This window comes from Anomaloglossus baeobatrachus, chromosome 7 (genome assembly GCF_048569485.1).
Source record: "Anomaloglossus baeobatrachus isolate aAnoBae1 chromosome 7, aAnoBae1.hap1, whole genome shotgun sequence".
NCBI lineage: Eukaryota > Metazoa > Chordata > Amphibia > Anura > Aromobatidae > Anomaloglossus > Anomaloglossus baeobatrachus.
Genome location: NC_134359.1, coordinates 248162346 through 248184990, shown reverse-complemented (window position 1 = coordinate 248184990; position 22645 = coordinate 248162346). Strand labels below are relative to the sequence as shown.

Below are 22645 nucleotides of genomic sequence, written 5' to 3'. Positions count from 1 at the left end.
CGCACAGCAGCGCACCGCCCGCATGTCCCCATTTCCTTTGACTTCTGTCGCATGTGCCATCACACATGCGACAGAATACTGCTCCCCAGGCCCTGCCAGGTCACCCCCTACTCCCACCCCGGTGTTCCCCGGTGTCCCCCGTACCTGTGGGAGCGCTGATCCCCCGCGGCCCCCTCCTCCGGCTCCTTCACAGCAGTGCCGGTCACATGTGCAGAGCGCGGCTGTCAGCTTCCTGTGTCTGTGCAGCAGCAGCAGCAGCCAGCGTCTGAGTCAGAGTCTGCAGCTGTGACCCGTGGAGGGTGGGTGCAGATTCTTTGCACCCACTCTCCTCAAATGGAAGGTCTGCACTCCTAGAAAATGGGGGACACGTTCCCTGAACGTGCCCCCCATATTCTAGAAGATCGTGGGACTTCCAAAATGGCTTACATGAGATTTTTTTTTTCTTTTCAATAAATTGGTCAAAGAGGGATGGTTGGGGAGTGTTTTTTCAAATAAATTTTTTTTTGTTGTCAATTTTTTTTTGTATTACTGTCAATTAGTTATGTCTGGTATCAAATAGACGCCGTGACATCACTAATTGCTGGGCTTGATGCCAGGTGACATTACACATCTGGTATCAACCCCATTTATTACCCCGTCTGCCACCGCACCAGGGCGCGGGATGAGCTGGGGCGAAGCGCCAGGATTGGCGCATCTAATGGATGCGCCACTTCTGGGGCGGCTGCGGCCTGCTATTTTTAGGCTGGGAAGAGTCCAATAACCATGGCTCTTCCCACCCTGAGAATACCAGACCCCCCCCCCCCCCGACTGGACCAATCGCGGCTGGTACCCGGCGCCGTCAGCTGTCAACGTCCCTTAAATGTAGCGGGGACGCATCACCCGCGAACCGCGCATGCGCGCAGGCGATAATGACGCCGACAGAGCCGGGCCAGCAGGCCACTGATGCAGCCGCGCCTACGGGGGGAGGAGGAGCGGGAGCGAGCATAGAAAGACAAGGATAAGTAATTATGCAGTGTAACAATAGTAGGAGAACATCAAATGTAGCATAAAGTCTTCAATGTAACTTCAAATGTCCTAGTCGTGACCCAAGAGGAAGATAATCAATATATAATAATGACTCAATGTCCATGATAAATATCAGAAATATACATAGGTAATTATAGACAATGTGCCACTGATGAAAAAGACATATATTATAACACAGAACACTCAATATTAATTCAGGTGTCCTAGTCGTGGTACAAAGAGGAAGGTAATCAATGTATAATATATGAACTCCATATCCATAATCAAAGTCAAAAATACAAATAGATAGATATAAACAATGTTACACTTAAGGAGATCATATACTATAGCACAGAGTATTCAATATCACAAAAAACATCCCAAGTCGTGGCACAGGAGGGAAATGATCAATATATAATATACATTAACTCCATGTCCATAATAAAAATAAATAAACAATGTAGCTAAATAAATATCAACAATGTCACACTGAAAGAGAACATATGCTGTAACAAGGTATTCAAAAAATATATAAAATTAAAAACAAGGCACAAAAACCAGGGAGGTCAAAGAAGAAAGCAGTCATCGTAAGAAAGGCGCAAAACTTAGATGCTCATTAAGCCCCCTCGAGGACAGTGTACCTAAGGTGTAAATCCAACGTGTTTCACGCTGGGCGAGTATTTTGCGTACATTCCCACCCCTCGCCCCCCCATGTATGACATCAATGCCCCTGATTCTCAGGGATGTTGGATCACAGTCATGAAAAGCATGAAAGTGGCGAGGAAGGGTTTTAAGGGTGGAAGTGTCAACCACTGTCCGGGCGGCAGCAATGTCCCTCACATGCTCCCTCACACGCCTGCGCAGTTTGTTTTTAATTTTAATTTTATATATTTTTTGCATATGGACATGCATCCATGTCTTTTGTACTTAATCTGACTGTTCATTGGCATCCATTCAGCACCCCATGGTGGCTAAACTTGTTTATTTGTTTATAAGCTTTGACCTTGTTTAACTATTTGACTCTGTTATTGCAGAGTTTGCTGCTTCACCAGCACCTGTATTAAGCACTGTTTATTAGTGATACTTGGATCCTATTTTATATACTGAATATATCTCTGTTATTTCAGAGTACATACTTTTATCATAGTGCTTATCTAATGCTGGCTTTTACCATCTGTCTTTGTGTAACAATTGTCAAAACTCCACATCATGCTTTTTATGTGCAGGATGCCTTGTCCATGTTTCTGACCCAGCCTGTCATTTATTTCTTTTACTTGTGCCCTACATGTATTTGTCATCTTGTACATTTATATTCTATCTGCCGGCCTGTTTTGCCGCTGATTCCTTTGTGCCAGTTGCCATTTATTAAACATATTTGCACTTTACTCCTTATCCTCCAGTTCTTGTTTGATGTTTAGAGTGTGCTAAGACAGGTGCCATGTATTGGCTTTTCTGTTTTCTTTCCAATTTTTGGTCATTTTGTATACACACAAATCCTTGTTGCCTCCCTCCAGGGGCTGATGTCCACACCAGGTGGGGCGGAGCAAGGCGGTTGGCTCCTCCCACTGAGGAGTTCACAGTCCTGGAGGCGGGAAAAAGGAGTCAGTTCAGTTTGGAGGGGAGTTGAGTTTGTAGTAGGAAGAGTGAGGAAGTGGTAGTGGAGGAGCTGCAAGAGACTGACTGTGTCCGGGTACGTGGCCTGGGCACATACAGCAAGGTTGGCAGACGGTGGTGACCGTCTGCAGGAGAGGCAGATTGACGCACAACCGTAAGGACCGGGGACGGGCGGTGGCCCGCCGGTACCGGATCAGGGAGCGAAGAGAAGCCAGCACCATCCGGCAGGGCCTACGGACCCCGACCAGGCTAGGAGTCGCCGTTAAACCGGTCAAATCCGTCAGCGACGGGAACCTCCGGGGTTTCCCAGCAATAAAGACCCGACTGAAGGCAACCGTCCAAACTGTGAGGGAGATAAAGCTACTGCCAGAGCTAGAGCTCCCAGGGCCAGAGCCTGCGGGCAACAAAGGGGCTCCCTTAGCCAACACATCGCTGGGGAGCGGGTTACCGGTGGGAAGCCATATGGCCCGAGAACATAACACCGGTGCAGGGAGAGACCGTTACCACCAACCAACCGGTAGTGACCGTAGCAGCCGTCTGTGGGACTCGTCCATCCAGCCGTTTGTTTTACCAGAGACTCCGTGTGCGTTACTGGCTGAGTAAGTACCACCGTGCCGTCTGGCATTGCGCTGCCCTGCGACCCTGCACCTGGCCAAGCCCCGCAATCCACCAAACAGACAATAACTCCGGGCCCCGGGACTACCAAAACCCCCCTACCCACGGAGGGGAGAGAAACATCCCAGCTGCTCCCTGTCATCGCTCCCGGGATCCCCGTACAGAGCAGCGGTGGTGCCCCAACTTCACCACACACCGTGGGTGGCGTCACAAACCGACATCCCAAACACCAACAAACCATCCCTTTCACTCACGGGCGAGGAGCACCGCTCGAGTCCCGGATCCGGCCCACCGCTCGAGCCACCGAGCAGCAGCAGCAACCGGACCCGAGCCGCAAGCGCGGTCGAGCAGCGCACCCCCCGCCCACGACAACTTGGCGTCACGAACAGGATCCTACCTCTCTGCCGTCTGGTAGAGGTGCGCCTCGTGTCCCGCCGGAGGGTCCGGCCAAAAATTTTCAGTAGCCGCCATTTTGGGCACGAAGAGCATCTTCCCGAGCAGTGGAGGTGCGAAAGCCAAAACTCCGCCCCTGAAGAGGAGGTGCCGAAAAGAGACCAAGGGGGCGCGGATGGTGTCTAGCCACATGTAGACCGCGGCTATAAACCCAGGGTTGCCAGGACTCTGCGGCCAGATTCCGGTTCCTGGAAGAAACCGCTGCCGACATGTCCTTCCCGCCCAACCGCGCAGAGGTCCCGGAGTCGATGTCCGGAACGTCGGCATGGATCAGAGCTCGCGTGGCAGGGGTCTGCCGACGTTACCAGGGTCAGATATGTCTGCTGATGGAGCAGTGGACCGCGGAGGTGGAGGAGCTCGCTGCGGTCACTCGGGTGTACGGAATGGAGGCTGCGATGGAGGAGATGGCGAATAACCCACGCCCCTATGTCCCGGAGGGACCGGCCACTGTGGCTGGGGGGCCCGGTCTGCCCCTGGCCCCCATCCTGCCTCCACCTTCCCTGCCTGCGCACCCCGCCACCGCTGGTCCATCTAGTTTGCGGCCCCCTATGACGGCAGCAGAAGGAGTGGCGAGCCCGGAGACTGCGGCAGCTGGCGGAAACCCGCCTGGTGCAGGCACGGACGATAGCGACTCCGGGCCTGACACCAAACCTGTCTCGGAGGACGAGGGAGTCGTCGCCGTGTGTGGCATGGAGGCCACTTACATCCCAAGGAACGGAAATAATGGATACCGGGCGGCCCTCCCTCGTCGCGCTTGCTACACGCTGGAGGGGCTGGTACCCGTGTTTTTCCACCCAGGGCCGAGTGAAGAAGATGAAAGCGAGCAGTGATGGCAGCGGTCTCCCCCACTGCAAGTTGTCCCGGTTGGGACCCTCAGCACCGTTAACTGTAACCGAATGATAAGTAAAGAATGATCAACCGAACAGTGACCAGATTAACACCGTGATTTAACCGGCCGTTGCCGGCAACTAGTCCCCGTTGGGACTTCCTGCAACCATTGCGTAAGGAACTACTTACGGACAAGCCCGAGAACTTGCAGGGCAACCACAAACTTGTGGAGTGTAAATAAAAATGTTGGCTTGTTACCGTGACCGCCTACGGAGAGGCTGATTTGGGAGGATGGGCCTGGAGGAAAGGGATGGCCCAGGCCCGCCACTACCATAACCGGTGGCGATCCTCCGGGGATCAGGGGTTCCCATGGACGTGGGTTCCCCTGAAAGAGACCGTACCCGCTCGGGCAATTTGGTTCTGGACTGGGGCAAGGGGTGCTGCCCACTTCTTAGGGGAAGCATCAGGGCCAGGTTGTTTGGGCGGGGGGAGAGCGGAAGCCATACCGTTAATAAAATTGACTACCGTTTGTAACGTTAAAGTACCGTGCCTCCCGTTATGGGAAGTTATAAAGAAATGCTTATGTTGTGTTTTTACATGTTTTTCTATTTTTCTACAGTTAACAAAAATAAAACCGGTGATGGACGAGCAGCCCGCGGACGGTCTGCGTTTAGCCAAGGGGGAATGTGGCGCCCTGGACAAGCCAGGACCCGACTGAAGGCAACCGTCCAAACTGTTTGGGAGATAAAGCTACTGCCAGAGCTAGAGCTCCTAGGGCCAGAGCTTGCGGGCAACAAAGGGGCTCCCTTAGCCAACACATCGCTGGGGAGCGGGTTACCGGTGGGAAGCCATCGGGGCCGAGAACATAACACCAGTGCAGGGAGAGACCGTTACCGCCAACCGACCGGGAGTGACCGTAGCAGCCGTCTGTGGGACTCGTCCATCCAGCCGTTTGTTTTACCAGAGACTCCGTGTGCGTTATTGGCTGAGTAAGTACCACCGTGCCGTCTGGCATTGCGCTGCCCTGCGACCCTGCACCTGGCCAAGCCCCGCAATCCACCAAACAGACAATAACTCCGGGCCCCGGGACTACCAAAACCCTCCTACCCACGGAGGGGAGAGAAACATCCCAGCTGCTCCCTGTCATCGCTCCCGGGATCCCCGTACAGAGCAGCGGTGGTGCCCCAACTTCACCACACACCGTGGGTGGCGTCACAAACCGACATCCCAAACACCAACAAACCACCCCTTTCACTCACGGGCGAGGAGCGCCGCTCGAGTCCCAGATCCGGCCCACCGCTCGAGCCACCAAGCAGCAGCAGCAGCCGGACCCGAGCCGCAAGCGCGGTCGAGCAGCGCAACCCCCCGCCTGCGACACATAGAACTACCTAGACTGGTCCTCTCCAGATGGAGCCAGCTCCAGTAATAGTAGACTATTAACTTGTGTGTGTCCCCCCACTTGCCCCCAGTAACTTGTGTGCCCCTCCCACTGGTCCCCAGTAACGTGTATGCCGGCCCCCAATAACGCTTATGCCAGCCCTAGTAACATGTATATTTCCTAAGCAAAAGTGGCATACTGCTGTGACGGCCCTGGACTATTCAGGTCGTCACACTGTACTGCACAAACTGCCCTCCCCGTGCAGTATTCAACCCCCATGGTTCTGGGTCTCCATCCTGCAGTGTTGCCATCAGCATTCACAAATCCTAGATACACTTTGCACCACACCTGTCAGGGGTACCGCTCGCGCTTGGTCGCCGCCGAGCCGCTCGGGTCCGGGCTTGCTAGTGGGTGGCTCGAGCGCCTCCGGACCCGGGGGTCACGTCGCTCTGAAAGGGTGCTGGTGCTACTTAGGGGGTTGGTAGATAGGTGCACGGCCGGAGCCGTGTTTGAGTCCCAAATCCCCTGTAAATATTCCCCTCTGCACTTTAGAGTTTGGCCCCTGAGTCCCCGGGTCCGGAGACCCTCGAGCCACGAATGGATACCACCCCCGGATTCGAGCGGTTCGATCCACTGCTGGGGCGGCACACTGCCAATGGAGGCAGGCCACACGACTGCTATGGGACCCGTGAGTCAGTGGGAACCAGTGCCAGCACTGGCCCCCCACCGGGGATCGCACTTTAAATTGTATTGGCATTGCTGATGCCAATACAATTGAAAGCAATGATGAGAGAAGGAATAGATCTTCTGCTGGTGTGTGGTGCTTTGACTTGTCAGCACAGTGGTGCACGATGACGTCACTACTGCGCACCGCTGTACTGAAATATGGAGAGTGGCAGAACAGTGGACTCTGAGGAAATCGGAGCAGCGGGGGAATGAGGAGACATGAGTATGTATTTAATCACAGTGTCCAGAGAACTATTGGGTTGCATAAAAGTATATAGGGTGCACAATACTATATGGCTGCTGCATAATACTATATGGAGGAATATAAGGAGTGCATATTACTATATGGAGGAAAATAAGGGCTTGCATAATACTATCTGGAGGAATATGGTGGCTACATAATACTGTTTGGAGGAATATGGGGCTGCATTATACTATATGGAGGAATATAAGGAGTGCATAGTACTATATGGAGGAATATAAAGAGTGCATACTACTATATGGGGGCTACATAATACTATATGAAGGAATATAAGGGGTGCATAATATTTGGAGGAATATTGGGGCGGCATACTACTATATAAGGGTGGGATACTACTATATGGTGGAATATGGAGCTGCATACTATTATATGTAGGAATATGGTGTCTGTATAACACTATATGGAGGAATATGGGGCCTTCATAATGCTACACAGAGGAATATGGGGGCTGCATTATAATACATGGAGGACTATGAGACTATGAGGAGTTCATTAAACTATGTGAAGGACTATGGGGTGCATTATACGATATGAAGGACTATAGGGTATGCATAATATATGGATAACTGGGGAGTGCATTATAATACATGAAAGACTATGTGTGATAAAGTTAGGAAAAAATGAAGGAAAGGAGTATATAAACACAGAAAGAATGTAGAAGGTGATGAATACCCAATTGAAAAAATGGAATGTAGTAAAGATACGGTAAAGTGAAATAAAATGATAACGGTGAAGAAATATATGACACGGGTTTTGGATGAAATGGAAGTGAAAAAAAAAATGAATAAATAAAAAAATAATAAACAATAAATAAAAAATGGGGTTATGGCAAGGGAAGAGTGTTTTGCTTGGAGGAAGAAAATATATGTAACTCCGCATTCTATAAATATAGTATAAAATTGAGATATTATCTATATGAATGCTAAGGTGTGCAAAATTATATGCAAGCACACACACCCACAGGTGAAATGCATATACAGTGCCTTGCGAAAGTATTCGGCCCCCATAAAACAAACAGAGATAAAAAAATATAAGTTTTTGGTGAAGAATCAACAAGTGAACACAATTGTTAAGTAGAGCAAAATTTATTGCATATGTTAAACCTTTGTAAAAAAATAAAAAAACTGAAAAGTGGGGCGTGCAATATTATTCTGCCCCCTTAAGTTAATACTTCGTAGCGCCACCTTTTGCTGCGATTACAGCTGCAAGTCGCATGGGGTATGTCTATTAGTTTTGTACATCGAGAAACTGAAATTCTTGCCTATTCTTCCTTTGCAAACAGCTGGAGCTGAGTGAGGTTGGATGGAGAGCGTTTGTGAACAGCAGTTTTCAGCTCTTTCCACAGATTCTCAATTGGATTCAGGTCTGGACCGTGACTTGGCCATTCTAATACATGGATACGTTTATTTGTGAACCATTCCATTGTAGATTTTGCCTAATGTTTGGGATCATTGTCTTGTTGGAAGACAAATCTCCGTCCCAGTCTCAGGTCTTTTGCAGACTCCAACAGGTTTTCTTCAAGAATGGTCCTGTATTTGGCTTCATCCATCTTCCCATCAATTTTAACCATCTTCCCTGTCCCTGCTGAAGAAAATCAGGCCCAAACCGTGATGCTCCCACCACCATGTTTGACAGTGGGGATGGTGTGTTCAGGGTAATGAGCTGTGTTGCTTTTACGCCAAACATATCGTTTGGCATCGTGCCCAAATAGTGAGATTTTGGTTTCATCTGACCAGAGCACTTTCTTCCACATGTTTGGTGTGTCTCCCAGGTGGATTGTGGCAAACTTTAAACAACACTTTTTATGGATATCTTTGGGAAATGGCTTTCTCCTTGCCACTCTTCCACAAAGGCCAGATTTGTGCAGTGTACGACTGATTGTTGTCCTATGGAGAGACTCTCCCACCTCAGCTGTAGATCTCTGGAGTTCATCCAGAGTGCTCATGGGCCTCTTGGCTGCATCTCTGATCAGTCTTCTCTTTGTTTGAGATGAAAGTTTGGATGGACGGCCGGGTCTTGGTAGATTTGCAGTGGTATGATACGTCTTCCATTTCAATATGATCGCTTGTACGGTGCTCCTTGGGATGTTTAAAGTTTTGGAAATCTTTTTGTATCCAAATCCAGCTTTAAACTTCTCCACAACAGTATCACGGACCTGCCTGTTGTGTTCCTTGGTCTTCATGATGCTCTCTGTGATTTAAACAGAACACTGAGACTATCACAGAGCAGGTGCATTTATACGGAGACTTGATTACACACAGGTGGCTTATATTTATCATCCTCAATATTTAGAGGATGATTTAGGACAACATTGGTTCATTCAGAGATCCTCAATCAACTCCTGGAGTGATTTTGCTGCACTGAAAGTAAAGGACCCGAATAATATTGCACACCCCGCTTTTCAGTTTTTTATTTCTTACAAAAGTGCATGAGCAATAAATTTTGTTCTACTTCTTTTTCTACTGTCCCACTTGTTGATTCTTCAACAAAAATTAAAATGTTTTATCTTTATGTTTGAAGCCTGAAATGTGGGAAAAGGTTGAAAAGTTCAAGGGGCCGAATACTTTTGCAAGGCACTGTATCTATATTTCCCACCCCTTGTCCTCTTCCTAAGCCCTTTAGAGCACCAGTGTCCCCTGTTTTACAGGTTCTTAAAGAGAACCCGTCAGCTACATTTACATACAGATATAGTGGTAAATTGTATGTAAGTTATGTTAGGCTGTTTATTGGGAGAGTCTATTTGGAGAAAATGAAGTTATATCTTCCCTGCATCCACTTGAATACAGTCATTATGGTGAAGCATGAGGCTGTAACAGTCACTGCTCATAAACATGTGACTACTACAGCCTTCTACTTCCCCTGAAGACTGAAAGTAAGCAGCTGTAAGGAAAATTCAATTTCATCAACAGACACTGATTGATGATATAGGAAGTTGTTTGGGGCTTATTATCTTTAATTTTGATTGAGCAACGACAGTTTGCTTCCATTCTCTCATGACATTTGTTTATTTTTGCAGAATTTCCACTATTTACAAAAGGGGGATGATACTGTCATGCTCCCGATGCCTCGGCACCGCTCCTTACCCACTGATCCGGTCCACGTGCTCACCGGTCATGGCTGCCGCTCCCGCTCGTGCTCTCCTGTGTCCTGTCCCCAGTCTCATGTGTCTGACTCTGAGTCCTAGACTCATGCTTCTGTATAGGGTCGGGCCGCGCCCACTCACCTGGTCTTATGGGCCCAGCACTGCTGAAGCAGGATATGACATGAGGCTGTGCTGGGTATATAAGACTGGCCTTTCCATGTGGGCAGGGCCTGATCAATGTGTCTTGTAAGCCTTGTCTTGAAAGCTAGATGCTCAGGTCCCCTGGTGCCGTGTCCTGTTATCAATACTATTGCCTGACATTCCTATCCGGCACCTGTGCCGGATTCCGGCACTGTTTCCAGGAACTCTGAAGCCCCAGTGACTCTGTTCTACCAGTCCCCTGTGGGATGCTGTCCTTGCCACGCTAGTGCTCCGGCTACCGTGCACCCAGGCCTCCGGTGGGGTGCACGGCCCAGTGGATTCACCACCTGGGCCTAACAGATTGATCAGGCCATGGATTCCGCCGGAGCACAAATGTCTGAGCTGGCTGAACTGCGCCAGGAACTGGTGCAAAAGCGTGAAACTCTAAATCGCATACTGAAGCTCCTGACGTCTGTGGACCACCGGTTGTACACGTTACAGACCGCCGCCTCGTCTCCGACGCAGCAAACAGCGACTAGGTCCGAACCTGTTGTCTCCTCGGCCTCGCAACTCTGCCTTGCTGCTCCGCCTCGCTATGCGGGGGACCCCAAGACCTGCAGAGGCTTCTTGAACCAGTGCTCCCTGCATTTCCAGTTGCTTCCACATCTGTTTGTTTCGGACCAAGCAGAGGCTCACATTGATTCTGGGGCATCTGGTAATTTCATCGAACAAGCTACAGTGGACCGATATCGGATACCTGTCATCCCGGTTGCTATACCCCTCTGGTTCGCCTCCGTGGACGGTAAACCCTTATACGAACCCGTCTTGTATACAACCGAACCCGTGAGACTCCGTGTTGGCGCTCTGCACACTGAGACTATTGCTTTATATGTCATCCCGAGAATGGCCCCCGCGCTCCTGCTGGGTCTGCCCTGGTTACAACTCCATGACCCTGACATCAGTTGGCGCTCTGGCACAATCACTCGCTGGGGTCCGTTGTGCCATGACACCTGTCTACAGCCCGTTCCTCAGCCCCTGGCACCTGAGCCTGTCATGCCGCAAGAAGAAGAAAAAGAAACAATGCAGTCCAGCATCGTTCCACAGTCCCTGGCACAAGAGCCTTTGGTGCCTCCGGATCCAGAAGATGAGACAACTCCGTCTGGCGCTGGTCACAATGAAGTTGTTCCGGTGACTACGTTCCCCCTGGCACAGGTTCCTCCTGGGAAGTCCTTCGTCGCAGAGTCTGACAGACCCGAGGTCCTTCAGTGGGGGCATTCTTCAGAGACGACTGAACACGCCAGTCAGGAGGACACCCTGAGTGCTATTGCTCTGGCCCATTGGTGGCCGTCTCTTCCTCAGGATGTCGCCTCCTTTGTCTCTGCTTGTCCGTCCTCTGCCGGTCCGAGACACCCGAGCCCGTCGTCCTCGATTACCTTTCTTCTACCGCCTGTACATCCGGTCATCCACGATTCCCGCTCTGCTTCTGCCTGTCCTCCTCTTTCCGTTGCCACTGCCAGAGGTTCTTCGGTTAAGCATGTTCCGGTCAAGAAGGTGGCATGAGGTCAGCAGTCTTTCCTTGCCTTTGCGCTGGGTTACAGTCCGGCGGCTCGGTCCGGGCTGCCCCGGGGGTCCTTTGGCTGGAAGGGGGGGGGGAAATAAAGGGAGGGTACTGTCACGCTCCCGATGCCTCAGCACCGCTCCTTACCCACTGATCCGGTTGCACCATCCTGGCACCGCTCCTTACCCACTGATCCGGTTCACGTGCCCACCGGTCATGGCTGCCGCTCCCGCTCGTGGTCTCCTGTGTCCTGTCCCCAGTCTCATGTGTCTGACTCTGAGTCCTAGACTCATGCTTCTGTATAGGGTCGGGCCGCGCCCACTCACCTGGTCTTATGGGCCCAGCACTGCTGAAGCAGGATATGACATGAGGCTGTGCTGCGTATATAAGACTGGCCTTTCCATGTGGGTGGGGCCTGATCAACGTGTCTTGTAAGCCTTGTCTTGAAAGCTAGATGCTCAGGTCCCCTGGTGCCGTGTCCTGTTATCAATACTATTGCCTGACATTCCTATCCGGCACCTGTGCCGGATTCCTGCACTGTTTCCAGGAACTCTGAAGTCCCAGTGACTCTGTTCTACCAGTCCCCTGTGGGACCCTGTCCTTGCCACGCTAGTGCTCTGGCTACCGTGCACCCAGGCCTCCGGTGGGGTGCACGGCCCAGTGGATCCACCACCTGGACCTAACAGATACATTGCTGACAGTCATAATTTTTATGAGCAATTAATGACAAATGCTTTACTCTTTGTCGCTTGATGTTTGCACTGGCCAATGATTGGGGATGAAGATTAGTACAATTGATTCTTTGTGCAAACATCACATCATATAAATGACACTTTACTCAGTTAATAATAATAGATCCTTGCTACATACCATGCAATTTAAAGAAAAATATGTCCAAAAAAATACATGAGAGTAATAAATGTCCAACATAATTTTATTATTTTATTTAACAGATGCAATATACAGAATATTAAAAATAGTATACACCACATCCATGACACAACCCATTAGTCACAGAGGGGTATATGAGACAAATACAAGGAGGAGAGAAAAACTCCACAGGGGTGGGAACCGGGTCAGTGATGTAGAAAGTTGATAAACAATCAGAGTGGGAGAAGACACATCCCAATCTGAAAAAAATATTGCATATAGCCCCACTCCAACTGTAATCAAAATATTAAATTGCTGCCATATATAGAGTTTCATATACAAGTCCCTGCGGGGATCTATCACACCCACATAAAACCATGTATCGGTACTTCAGTAAATCAAGCCAGATCTCTCTCTAGTGTGGTACACAGGGTACATCAGTGCATACCGAAAAAAGAAGAAATATGGCTCAATCAAACTGTCCGGTCCAGGCCCGACGCGCTTTTCGTGTGCTTTGTCAAGGGCCACCACACGTTGTATGTATTGTCAGAGAACCGCCCTTATAAAGAGCATTCTCAGGTGTCACCCGGTATTCGACTGAATGTCGCGCGAACACCTGTGTACTGAGTTTTTCTCTCCTCCTTGTATTTGTCTCACATACTCCTCTGTGACTCATGGGTTGCGTCAAGGATGTGGTGTATACTATTTTTAATGTTCTGTATATTGCATCTCTTAAATAAAATTGTGTTGGACATTTATTACTCTCATGTGTGTTTTTGGACACATAATTTTTTGAATACTGCGCAGGAGTATGTCCCTTGATTAGGAAATCTGACAATATGGGGGACTTAAGGCCCTGTCACACACAGATATAAATCTGCGGCAGATCTGTGGTTGCAGTGAAATTGTGGACAATCAGTGCCAGGTTTGTGGCTGTGTACAAATGGAACAATATGTCCATGATTTCACCGCAACCACAAATCTGCCAAAGATTTATCGCGGTGTTTATGACGGGGCCTTTACTATATATATATATACTGTATGATAGATGAAACTTTATATGAGGATGTTGTCCCCTGTGTGTTCTGTTAAGTATATACTATACCTTGCAATTTGTATGGGATTTTTTATATTTACGTTTTCTAAAATGTTTATTATTAGATGAATATGTTTTATTTTGTCAAAAATCAAATCACTTTTATTCTTGGCAGATGACCGCACCAGAAGCTCCAAAAGATGTCCCGCATATTCTGATGTTAAAGCTGATGATTGTAACACTGGCCAAGATACATATGAAGAGCATGCCAACATCTCAGCCCATCACACCAAAGATCTATCACCTGATCTTTTTAAAGTACTATCTCCCAATTCATCACAAACTGTTAGGAAAAAAAAAAGTCACAAAAGAAGTGTGCAAAATAAAAGAGCTCCCTCAAGGAAGAATCAATTATCATGCTCAGAATGTGGGAAATGCTTTGCAGTTAAATCTAATCTTGTTAAACATTAGAGCATTCACACAGGAGAGAAGCCATTTTCATGCTCCGAATGTGAGAAATGTTTTATTACGAAATTAAACCTTGTTGCACATGAGAGAATTCACACAGGAGAGAAGCCATTTTCATGTTCAGAATGTGGAAAATATTTTGCACGGAAATCTGATCTTGTTCAACATGAGAAAATTCACACAGGAGAGAAGCCATTTTCATGCTCAGAATGTGAGAAATGTTTTATTACGAAATCTGAACTTGTGCTACATGAGAGAATTCACACAGGAGAGAAGCCATTCTCATGCTCAGAATGTGGAAAATGTTTTACAGTGAAATCTAATCTTATTACACATGAGAGAATTCACACAGGAGATAAGCCATTTTCATGCTCAGAATGTGAGAAATGTTTTATTACGAAATCTGAACTTGTGCTACATGAGAGAATTCACACAGGAGAGAAGCCATTTTCATGCTCAGAATGTGGAAAATGTTTTACAGTGAAATCTAATTTTATTACACATGAGAGAATTCACACAGGAGATAAGCCATTTTCATGCTCAGAATGTGAGAAATGTTTTATTACGAAATCTGAACTTGTTACACATGTGAGAATTCACACAGGAGAGAAGCCATTTTTATGCTCGGAGTGTGAGAAATGTTTTATTACGAAATCTGAACTTGTTATACATAAAAGAAATCACACAGGAGAGAAGCCATTTTCATGCTCAGAATGTGGAAAATGTTTTACAGTGAAATCTAATCTTATTACACATGAGAGAATTCACACAGGAGAGAAGCCATTTTCATGCTCAGAATGTGAGAAATGTTTTATAACGAAATCAGAACTTGTTAGACATGAGAGAATTCACACAGGAGAGAAGCCATTTTCATGTTCAGAATGTGGAAAACATTTTGCACAGAAATCTGATCTTGTTAAACATGAGAAAATTCACACAGGAGAGAAGCCATTTTCATGCTCAGAATGTGGAAAATGTTTTACAGTGAAATCTAATCTTGTTAATCATGAGAGAATTCACACAGGAGAGAAGCCATTTTCATGCTCAGAATGTGGAAAATGTTTTACAATGAAATCTAATCTTGTTAATCATGAGAGAATTCACACAGAAGATAAGCCATTTTCATGCTCAGAATGTGAAAAATCTTTTACTAAGAAATCTCATCTTGTTAACCATAAGAGAATTCACACAGGAGTAAAACCATTTTCATGTTCAGAATGTGGAAAATGTTTTGCACAGAAATCTGATCTTGTTAACCATGAGAAAATTCACACAGGAGAGAAGCCATTTTCATGCTCAGAATGTGGAAAGTGTTTTACTATGAAATCTAATCTTGTTAAACATGAGAGAATTCACACAGGAGAGAAGCCATTTTCATGCTCAGAATGTGAGAAATGCTTTATTCAGAAATCTCATCTTGTTAGACATGAGAAAATTCACACAGGAGAGAAGCCATTTTCATGTTCAGAATGTTCGAAATCTTTTACAACTCAACCACAACTTGTGAGACATCAGAGAACTCACACTGGGAAGAAACAATTATAACTGTATAGTGACCAAGCCCAATTTTTTTTAAATCTGACATATTTCACTTTATGTGAATACTTCAGCATATTGAAATTATTCTGACAAATGTTTTTCCTGATATGTTGTACTTTCTGTTAGTAATAAATTTAAATCAATGTTTTGCATTTATACAAATTTGGGATATTTTATAAGAAAATTAGAATGTTGATACCTATAAACCAAACTGATATACTACACTAAAAAATTAATAAATAACATTTACTGCATTTTTCGTTTTATAAAATGCACCAGATTATAAGCCGCACCCCAAATTTAGAGATAAAAAAAAGTAAAAAAAAAAGGTAGAGGTTGTGCTGGCAGGCACCGCATGTCCGTGGCGGCAGGCACGGCGTCTGTGGCGGAGCAGGCCGGTGCAGTCTGTGTCTCAGTGTGTCCGCGGTCCCAGTTCAAATGATGGCGCCTGGAGTGGCGCATGCGCAGATGGAGCCCTCATCAAAGAGCTCCATCTGCGTGCGCACGCACTGACTCCCGACGCCATCATTTGAATATGCTGCAAAGTATAATTTTATTGTGCTCAACAGAAGAACGTTTTTGGTCCAACATAGACCTTCCTCTGTAGCACTGTATACAGAAATGACATAACGTATACAAAAATAAATACAAAAAATAATGAATGAAAATGTATACAACACAGAGGAAAAAATTCTATAAAGTGAAAAATTGTGAAAAATAATTTTTATAAATATGTCAAATGCACAATGTTAATATCACAGAAATAGTTATAATAAGCCATAAGTAAGGGGAGAAAAGAAAAGTAACAGGAAGAAGAAGGAAGAAGAAAAAAGAAGAAAAAGAAGGAAAAAAGAAGGAAAAGAGGACAAGGAACATTGGAGAAAAACAGGAGAGTGAAAAAATTGCTTACAAGAATAGAAAAAAAATAGAAAAAGAAGAAAAAAATTGGATGAAGTACGTATAAAATATGGTTGTGTAAAATGTGTGATATGAGGTGGATCTGAGATGAAATATAGAAAGTATGAGAAGTGTAAGGGGTGTGATGTCATACATATAAACTAATGAAAATATTGGAGCATAACGGGAATTAAATGAATGTAACAGGGATATGCAGGGATGAAATGAATGTTATATGTATGCAGACATCAGTGATATGAAAGTGGTGGATATGTGACGATATGTTTAGGTGATGTATGTACTGTATATGTAGATGTGAGGGGATTGTAGAAAGAAAGGGGGGGAAATGTATGAGAGTGTGTTTGAAGCAAGAGTGATAGATGGGACTGAATGAATGGAAGCGATAAATGTGTAATGTGGATGAAAAAGGGGGTAGAAAAATGTGGGAGTAAACCGGAGAACAAAGAGGAAAAGCAAGGACCAGTAAAAGTGACTTATGAACGGAGGTATCCAGAGTGGAGACGCCAATGTGCTTACCATAGGTGAAAGAATGATTCAGCATGAGATGACTAGCGTGGAATCCACCGCCGCATGGGGGCTGCCATGACAGTGGCCGGAAAGACCGGTATTAAGTAGGCGTGTTGATCGATTAGGGTGGTGCCTGTAACTGACGTTGCGCCGTGCGTGCGTGATGACGAGTGCCGTGGCTGAAAGGTAAGTCACCTAAACGGAACATGCGCGAGGTCCTCTGTGCAAATGGAGTATGTACGTGCCTAGGACAAGTGCTGGACTGCGCATGCGTTTCATCTGAAGGGCCGTGTTACGATTTGAGACTAGAGGGGACTGGGCATGCGTGAGGCTCTCGGTGCAGGCAGATGGCAGCTTGTAAAAGGATCCGGGTAGATGTGTCGAAACTGTGTTACTACGCCCAGTGACTTTAAGTGATGGTGCTCGAGGTACAATAAGAGAACAGTCATGGCCACAGGACAGGATCAATATTTTTTCTAGAAGAAAGGAGAATATAAATTAGAAAATAATCATACACAAACGTATCAAAACATAATAGAATATATGAAACATATATAGAGTTCAGGGACCGGCCGACGCGGCTGAGGGACCCGGTCTGCCCCTGCCCTCCATGTTGCCTCCCTCACCGCCCGCACCGGCTGCCGCCGCTTCCCCGCTCGGCCCGCTGCCCCCGACACCAGCAGCGGAGCCCGTTCAACATCAACATACCCGCGAAGAACCGGAAGTGGAAGCAGCCCGCGGACGGCCAGTCACCAGGTTGAAGCCAATCCCGCTTCCGTGGAAGGTGCCCGTTCCCAGTGTGGATCCGCTGGTCCCAGAAGTAACCGCGCCCCAGGAAATCAAGGCCCCGGCAGTCAGCCCAGCCAAGATGGAGGTGGCTGTTGTCCGGAAGCCTGCCCAGCAGGTAAGGCTGGCCGCTCCCAGATCCCAGGCCTCGGCGGAGGCGTCGGAGGGTTGTCACTGCAAGGCAGCACAGCAGGCCACGACACAGCGGGGTCCCCCAGTGCAGAAGGTGCTAGTCGTAGCCGGCATGGAGGAGCTCTGGCTGGGCCCAACCCCCGCGCAAAAGGGAGCAGGTAGACGCTCCGTATTGTTTGTTCCGAAGTGTTTGTGTCCCGCAGGGACGTGTACCCGCACCTGCCGGTGGGTCACCCTGAGCGGGACCTGGAACCCGGCGAGCTGGTCAGCTACACACGGCATTGTGGGGAGAGGGGCTGGTTTGCCCTTGATGTGAAGAGGAGGGTGAGCCGCAGTGCCCGGAGGCACACCCAGCAGTCCCCTCCCCCGCCATACAGTCCCGATGTAGTGCTGGAGGAGGAGTATGAGGAGCACGAGTGTTAAAGGTAGCGGATCCCGGCTACCATGTTGAAATCCCCGTTGGGACCATACTGCCCGTCCCCGTTGGGACTTTGTTGATTTCCCCGCTTTAAAACCACGAACAAGGCCGAGAACCTGCAGGCCACCCAAAAACTATTGGGCTTGTAAATAATCCTGGACCATCCTTTCAGGTCCCACAGCCTCCGGAGAGGCAGATTGGAGGAAGGGCCTGCGGGAATATGATGGCCGAGGCCCCGTCACCAATGAAACCAGTGACGATCCTCCGGGTCAGGGGTCCCCTGGACGTGGGGCCTCTGGAGAGACTGCCGGGTATGGAACTTTGTACCCGGCCCGTGTGGGCAATACCCGGACCCGTTCCTGTTTCCTGGACTGGGGAAAAGGGGTGCTGTCTGTTTATTAGAGGCAGCATCAAGGGTCAGGTTTGCTTCAGTGGGTGACTGAAAGGACCCGGTCCCGTCCCGTTTCCAGTTTAATAAAAAATGTTCTTTGTTGGTAACGTTTAAGCAAAATGCCTCCAAAAAGGGAAGAAACACAAAAAGTCTGCATATTGTACAAATGTTAGTATCCTTGTAAATGTTTTTCTTTTTATCTTTTTACAGTTCAGAAAAATAAATGGTGGTGGTCGGACAGCCCGCGGACGGTCTGTAGTTAACCAAGGGGGAGTGTGACGCCCTGGACTAGCCAGGTAGTCACAGATAAGCCCCTCACAACAGCAACACAACAATAGCAGCCAACCTTAAAAACCCTAGTCACCTCCCTCAGGGTTCAATGGTCACATCAGGGGGCGGAGGCAGGCGGTTGGCCACGCCCACCTAAGAGTCCAGAGGGCCTGAGGCAGGAAAAACAGTAGTAAGAAAAACAAAGACCAAGTACAGCGAACCTCATAATGATGGTAGTGTACATGAACCCCATAGGATACATACAAAAACTTGTGAACGGGGGGGGTATTTTTCATGTTTTTTTGGAGTAAGAATTACTGCACCACAATTGTGAAAAAAGTATACAGTTTTTATTATTACAAAAAATACAAAATACTGGAAATCACATGTGTTTGCAGTTAGTGATTAGACATACATAGTTAAAATCCAATTAAATGAGACAGAGAAAAGAAGGTCACAGGGAGGAAGACAGGCTACCCCTTAATTTCTGTGCAGGGAACAGGATAGTTTGATTATATCCCAGATAGCCATATAAATAACCAGAGAAACATAGGTATATCCCCTAAGATAATAGAGTAATGGAGTGCTTATACATGAAAAGTAACCAACAGTATAAGGTCCAAATCAGGGCCTGAACACAATGGTATGTAACACCACCAGCGAGTACATAGCATAATCTCAAATGAGAAAAAATAAAATAAATTCATACAATGGTGGAGATTGGCACCTGAAGGACCTACCTGTGGTATGTATAGCACCCAAGGAGGGGAGTCTGTCAGCCTCACATGTGGACCCGGTCCTGACGCGTGTTTCGCAGGTGCTTCAACGGGAGACCATCCGGCCGCGCACCGCCCTGCACCGCCCAACCACTACTCTCCCCAAACGGGTCCCGGGGCCACCATGCCTGTGTGGCGCCCTGGACAAGCCAGGGGCCACACAGAACAACACAACACACCCCACACTCCCAGCAGGCACATCAAGGTCAGACACAAAACCCTTGTTGCCTTCCTCCAGGGGCTGATGATCACACCAGGGGGTGGGCCAGGCGGTTGGTCCCGCCCACCGAGGAGTTCGCGGTCCTGGAGGCGGGAAAAGGAGTCAGATAGTTTTGGACAGTGAAAGTGGAAGGAGGAAAAGTGCAGGAGTAGAGCAACTGACTGAGCGTCCGGGTGTGTGGCCCGGGCGAGACAGCAAGGTTGGCAGACGGTGGTGACCATCTGCAGGAGTGGCCTATCCGAGTTACCGTAAGGACCGTGGACGGGTGGTGGCCCGGCGGTACCGGACCGGTACACGAAGAGAAACCAGCACCATCTGGCAGGGGCCTACGGACCCCGGCAAGGCTAGGAGTCGCCATGAAGTTGCCGAATCCGTTAGTGAAGGGAACCTCCTGGGTTCCCCAACGACCAAGTCCCGACAGAAGGCAACAGTCCAACCGAGGGAGGGAGACACCGCCACCGCCAAGGCAACCGTTTCCCAGGGCCAGCACCTGCGGGCAAAAGGGGCTCCTCCGGCCCACATCCAAGCCGGGGAGCGGGTTACCGGTGGGAACCCATCATAACCAACAACAGTATCTAGGTGCAGGGAAAGGCAGTCATCACCAACCTGTCGGGAGAAAACAACCGCAGCCGTCTGGGGGACCCGTCCATCCAGCCGTGTGTTTTACCGAGAACTGTGTCTTCTTCACTGGGCTGAGTGAGTACCACCGTGCCGTGCGGCACAGCGCTGCCCCCGCGACCCTGCACCTCGCCAGGCCCCGTAGCCCGCCTGCATCAACCATCCCTACCCTAATCATCGGGCCCCGGGACAACCAACCCCCTACCCACGGAGGGGAAACATAACAACCAAGCTGCTCCCTGTCACCGCTCCCGGGATCCCCGTCTAGAGCAGCGGTGGTGTCACCATTATCCCCACAACCGTGGGTGGTGTTACGGACAATAATCAAAACCCCCACAATCAAAAATCTCCTTTTCACTCACGGGCGAGGAGCGCCGCTCGAGTCCCCGGGATCCGGCCTACCGCTCGAGCCACCACCGAGCAGCAGCAGCAGCAGCAAGCCGGACCCGAGCAGTGGGAGAGCGCAGCGTCCCCTCCTCCGCCCGCGACAACTTGGCGTCACGAACAGGATCTTACCGCTCTGCCGTCTGGTAGAGGTGCGCCTTGTTACCGCCGGAGGTGTCCGGCCGGAAAAATTAGGAAGCCGCCATCTTTGGCGCGAAGAGTTCCCGCTCGAGCGTCTCCTCGAGTAGTGGAGGTGCGAAGGCCAAAACCCCGCCCTGATAGAGGAGGAGCCGGAAAGAGGCAAGGGGGACGAAATGGCGGCTGGCCGCATGTAGCGCGCGGCTATAAAAGCAGGGACGCCAGGACCCTGCGGCAATCTTGTTCCTGGGAGAGGCCGCCAGCAAGATGTTTATGCCGTCCTGAAGCACCGTAGCCCCCGCGCCTGGAACCGCGGCGTGGGTGGAGATCCGGACCACGCAGCTCCAACAACGGCTGCAGGTCAAGATGCAGCTCCTCTTGGAGGAGTGGGAGACCGACATGGCAGAGGTCATAGCGACCATGCGGAGACGCGAGGTGGAAGTTGCGGAAGGGAGGGTGAGTGGCCCACGCCCCAATACCCCTAGTGGGTCAGTCATCGTGGCTGCGGGACCCGGTCTGAACCCCCTTGCCCTATTGCCTCCCTCGCCACCCGTCCCGGCTGCTGTGGCCCCGCCACTAGGCCCGCTACCCCCGCAAACGGTAGCGATACCCCGCATGTCCGCCCAGGCGGACCAACCTGTAGCCTGAGCCCGTGGCCGACCGGAGGTGCTGCCGTGGAAAGCCCCGAAGCCTGAATCGGAGGCATCCCCCGAGAGATTCCCCGAGCCAAAGCCGACAAACCGCTCCGTGCCGAAGGCCCAGTGGAAGAAAGCCCCTGTGCCCATCCCCCACACCTCGGCTGAGGTTGCGCCGGGTTGCCGCTGCAAGGCGGCGTCCAAGGCCAAGTCACCGCGGGACCTTCTGACCAGATCACCAGCAGTGGGCAGTGTCCAAAAGGTCTCGCGGGGCCCGACCCGTGCACCGGAGCTCGCAGCAGCACCGTACTGGGATAGGCAGCCGGTACCGTTGGGCCCAGAAATCGAGGAGAGGGAAAGGAAGAAGGCAGAGTTGGTGGCCCGTGCAATCCGGGAGAAGGAGAGCCTCCGCCAAGCGACCTTCCGTGTCCGGGGCCCCCTGTATGAAGGGCAGGTGAGGCGGTTTGATGTCTGCCGGGGCTATGGATTCATTTATGAACCGGGCCTGGAGGCTGAAGTCTTTATAGCCCGGCGGGATGTTAATGCCCACCTGCCGGAGGAGCACCCAGGTCGTAACCTGATGCCGGGCGACCTGGTGCAGTACACCCGACACTGTGGGGAGAGGGGGTGGTTTGCGCTGGATGCCAAGCTGAGGGGCAGCCAAGAGGCCCGGGTGTCCACGCGTCCCCTCCCCCAGCAGACACCGAAGAGTCGGAGTAAGGGCAGCGGAATGCCGTTGTCACCGTCCCCGTTGGGACCACCACCTGTTTAAAGTTTTGAAAGTTTTTGCAAGAATGATAAGAAATGATACCGTGAGAAAGTGACCTGATTTGCAACCTTGATTTGAAACCGGTTGTTGCCGGCACCATTGTCCCCG

The 22645-nt window shown here is 49.4% G+C and overlaps 1 protein-coding gene across 1 annotated transcript in view; it reads left to right on the top strand.

Annotated features, from left to right (window-relative positions):
- Nucleotides 1-22645, top strand: part of LOC142246682 (uncharacterized) — a 451192-nt gene that overhangs the window by 105542 nt on the left and 323005 nt on the right. The window contains 3 exon segments of the mRNA XM_075319747.1: nt 13744-13886; nt 14040-15539; nt 15647-15696. Of these exon segments, the coding sequence (XP_075175862.1) occupies nt 13744-13886; nt 14040-15539; nt 15647-15696 (1693 nt within the window).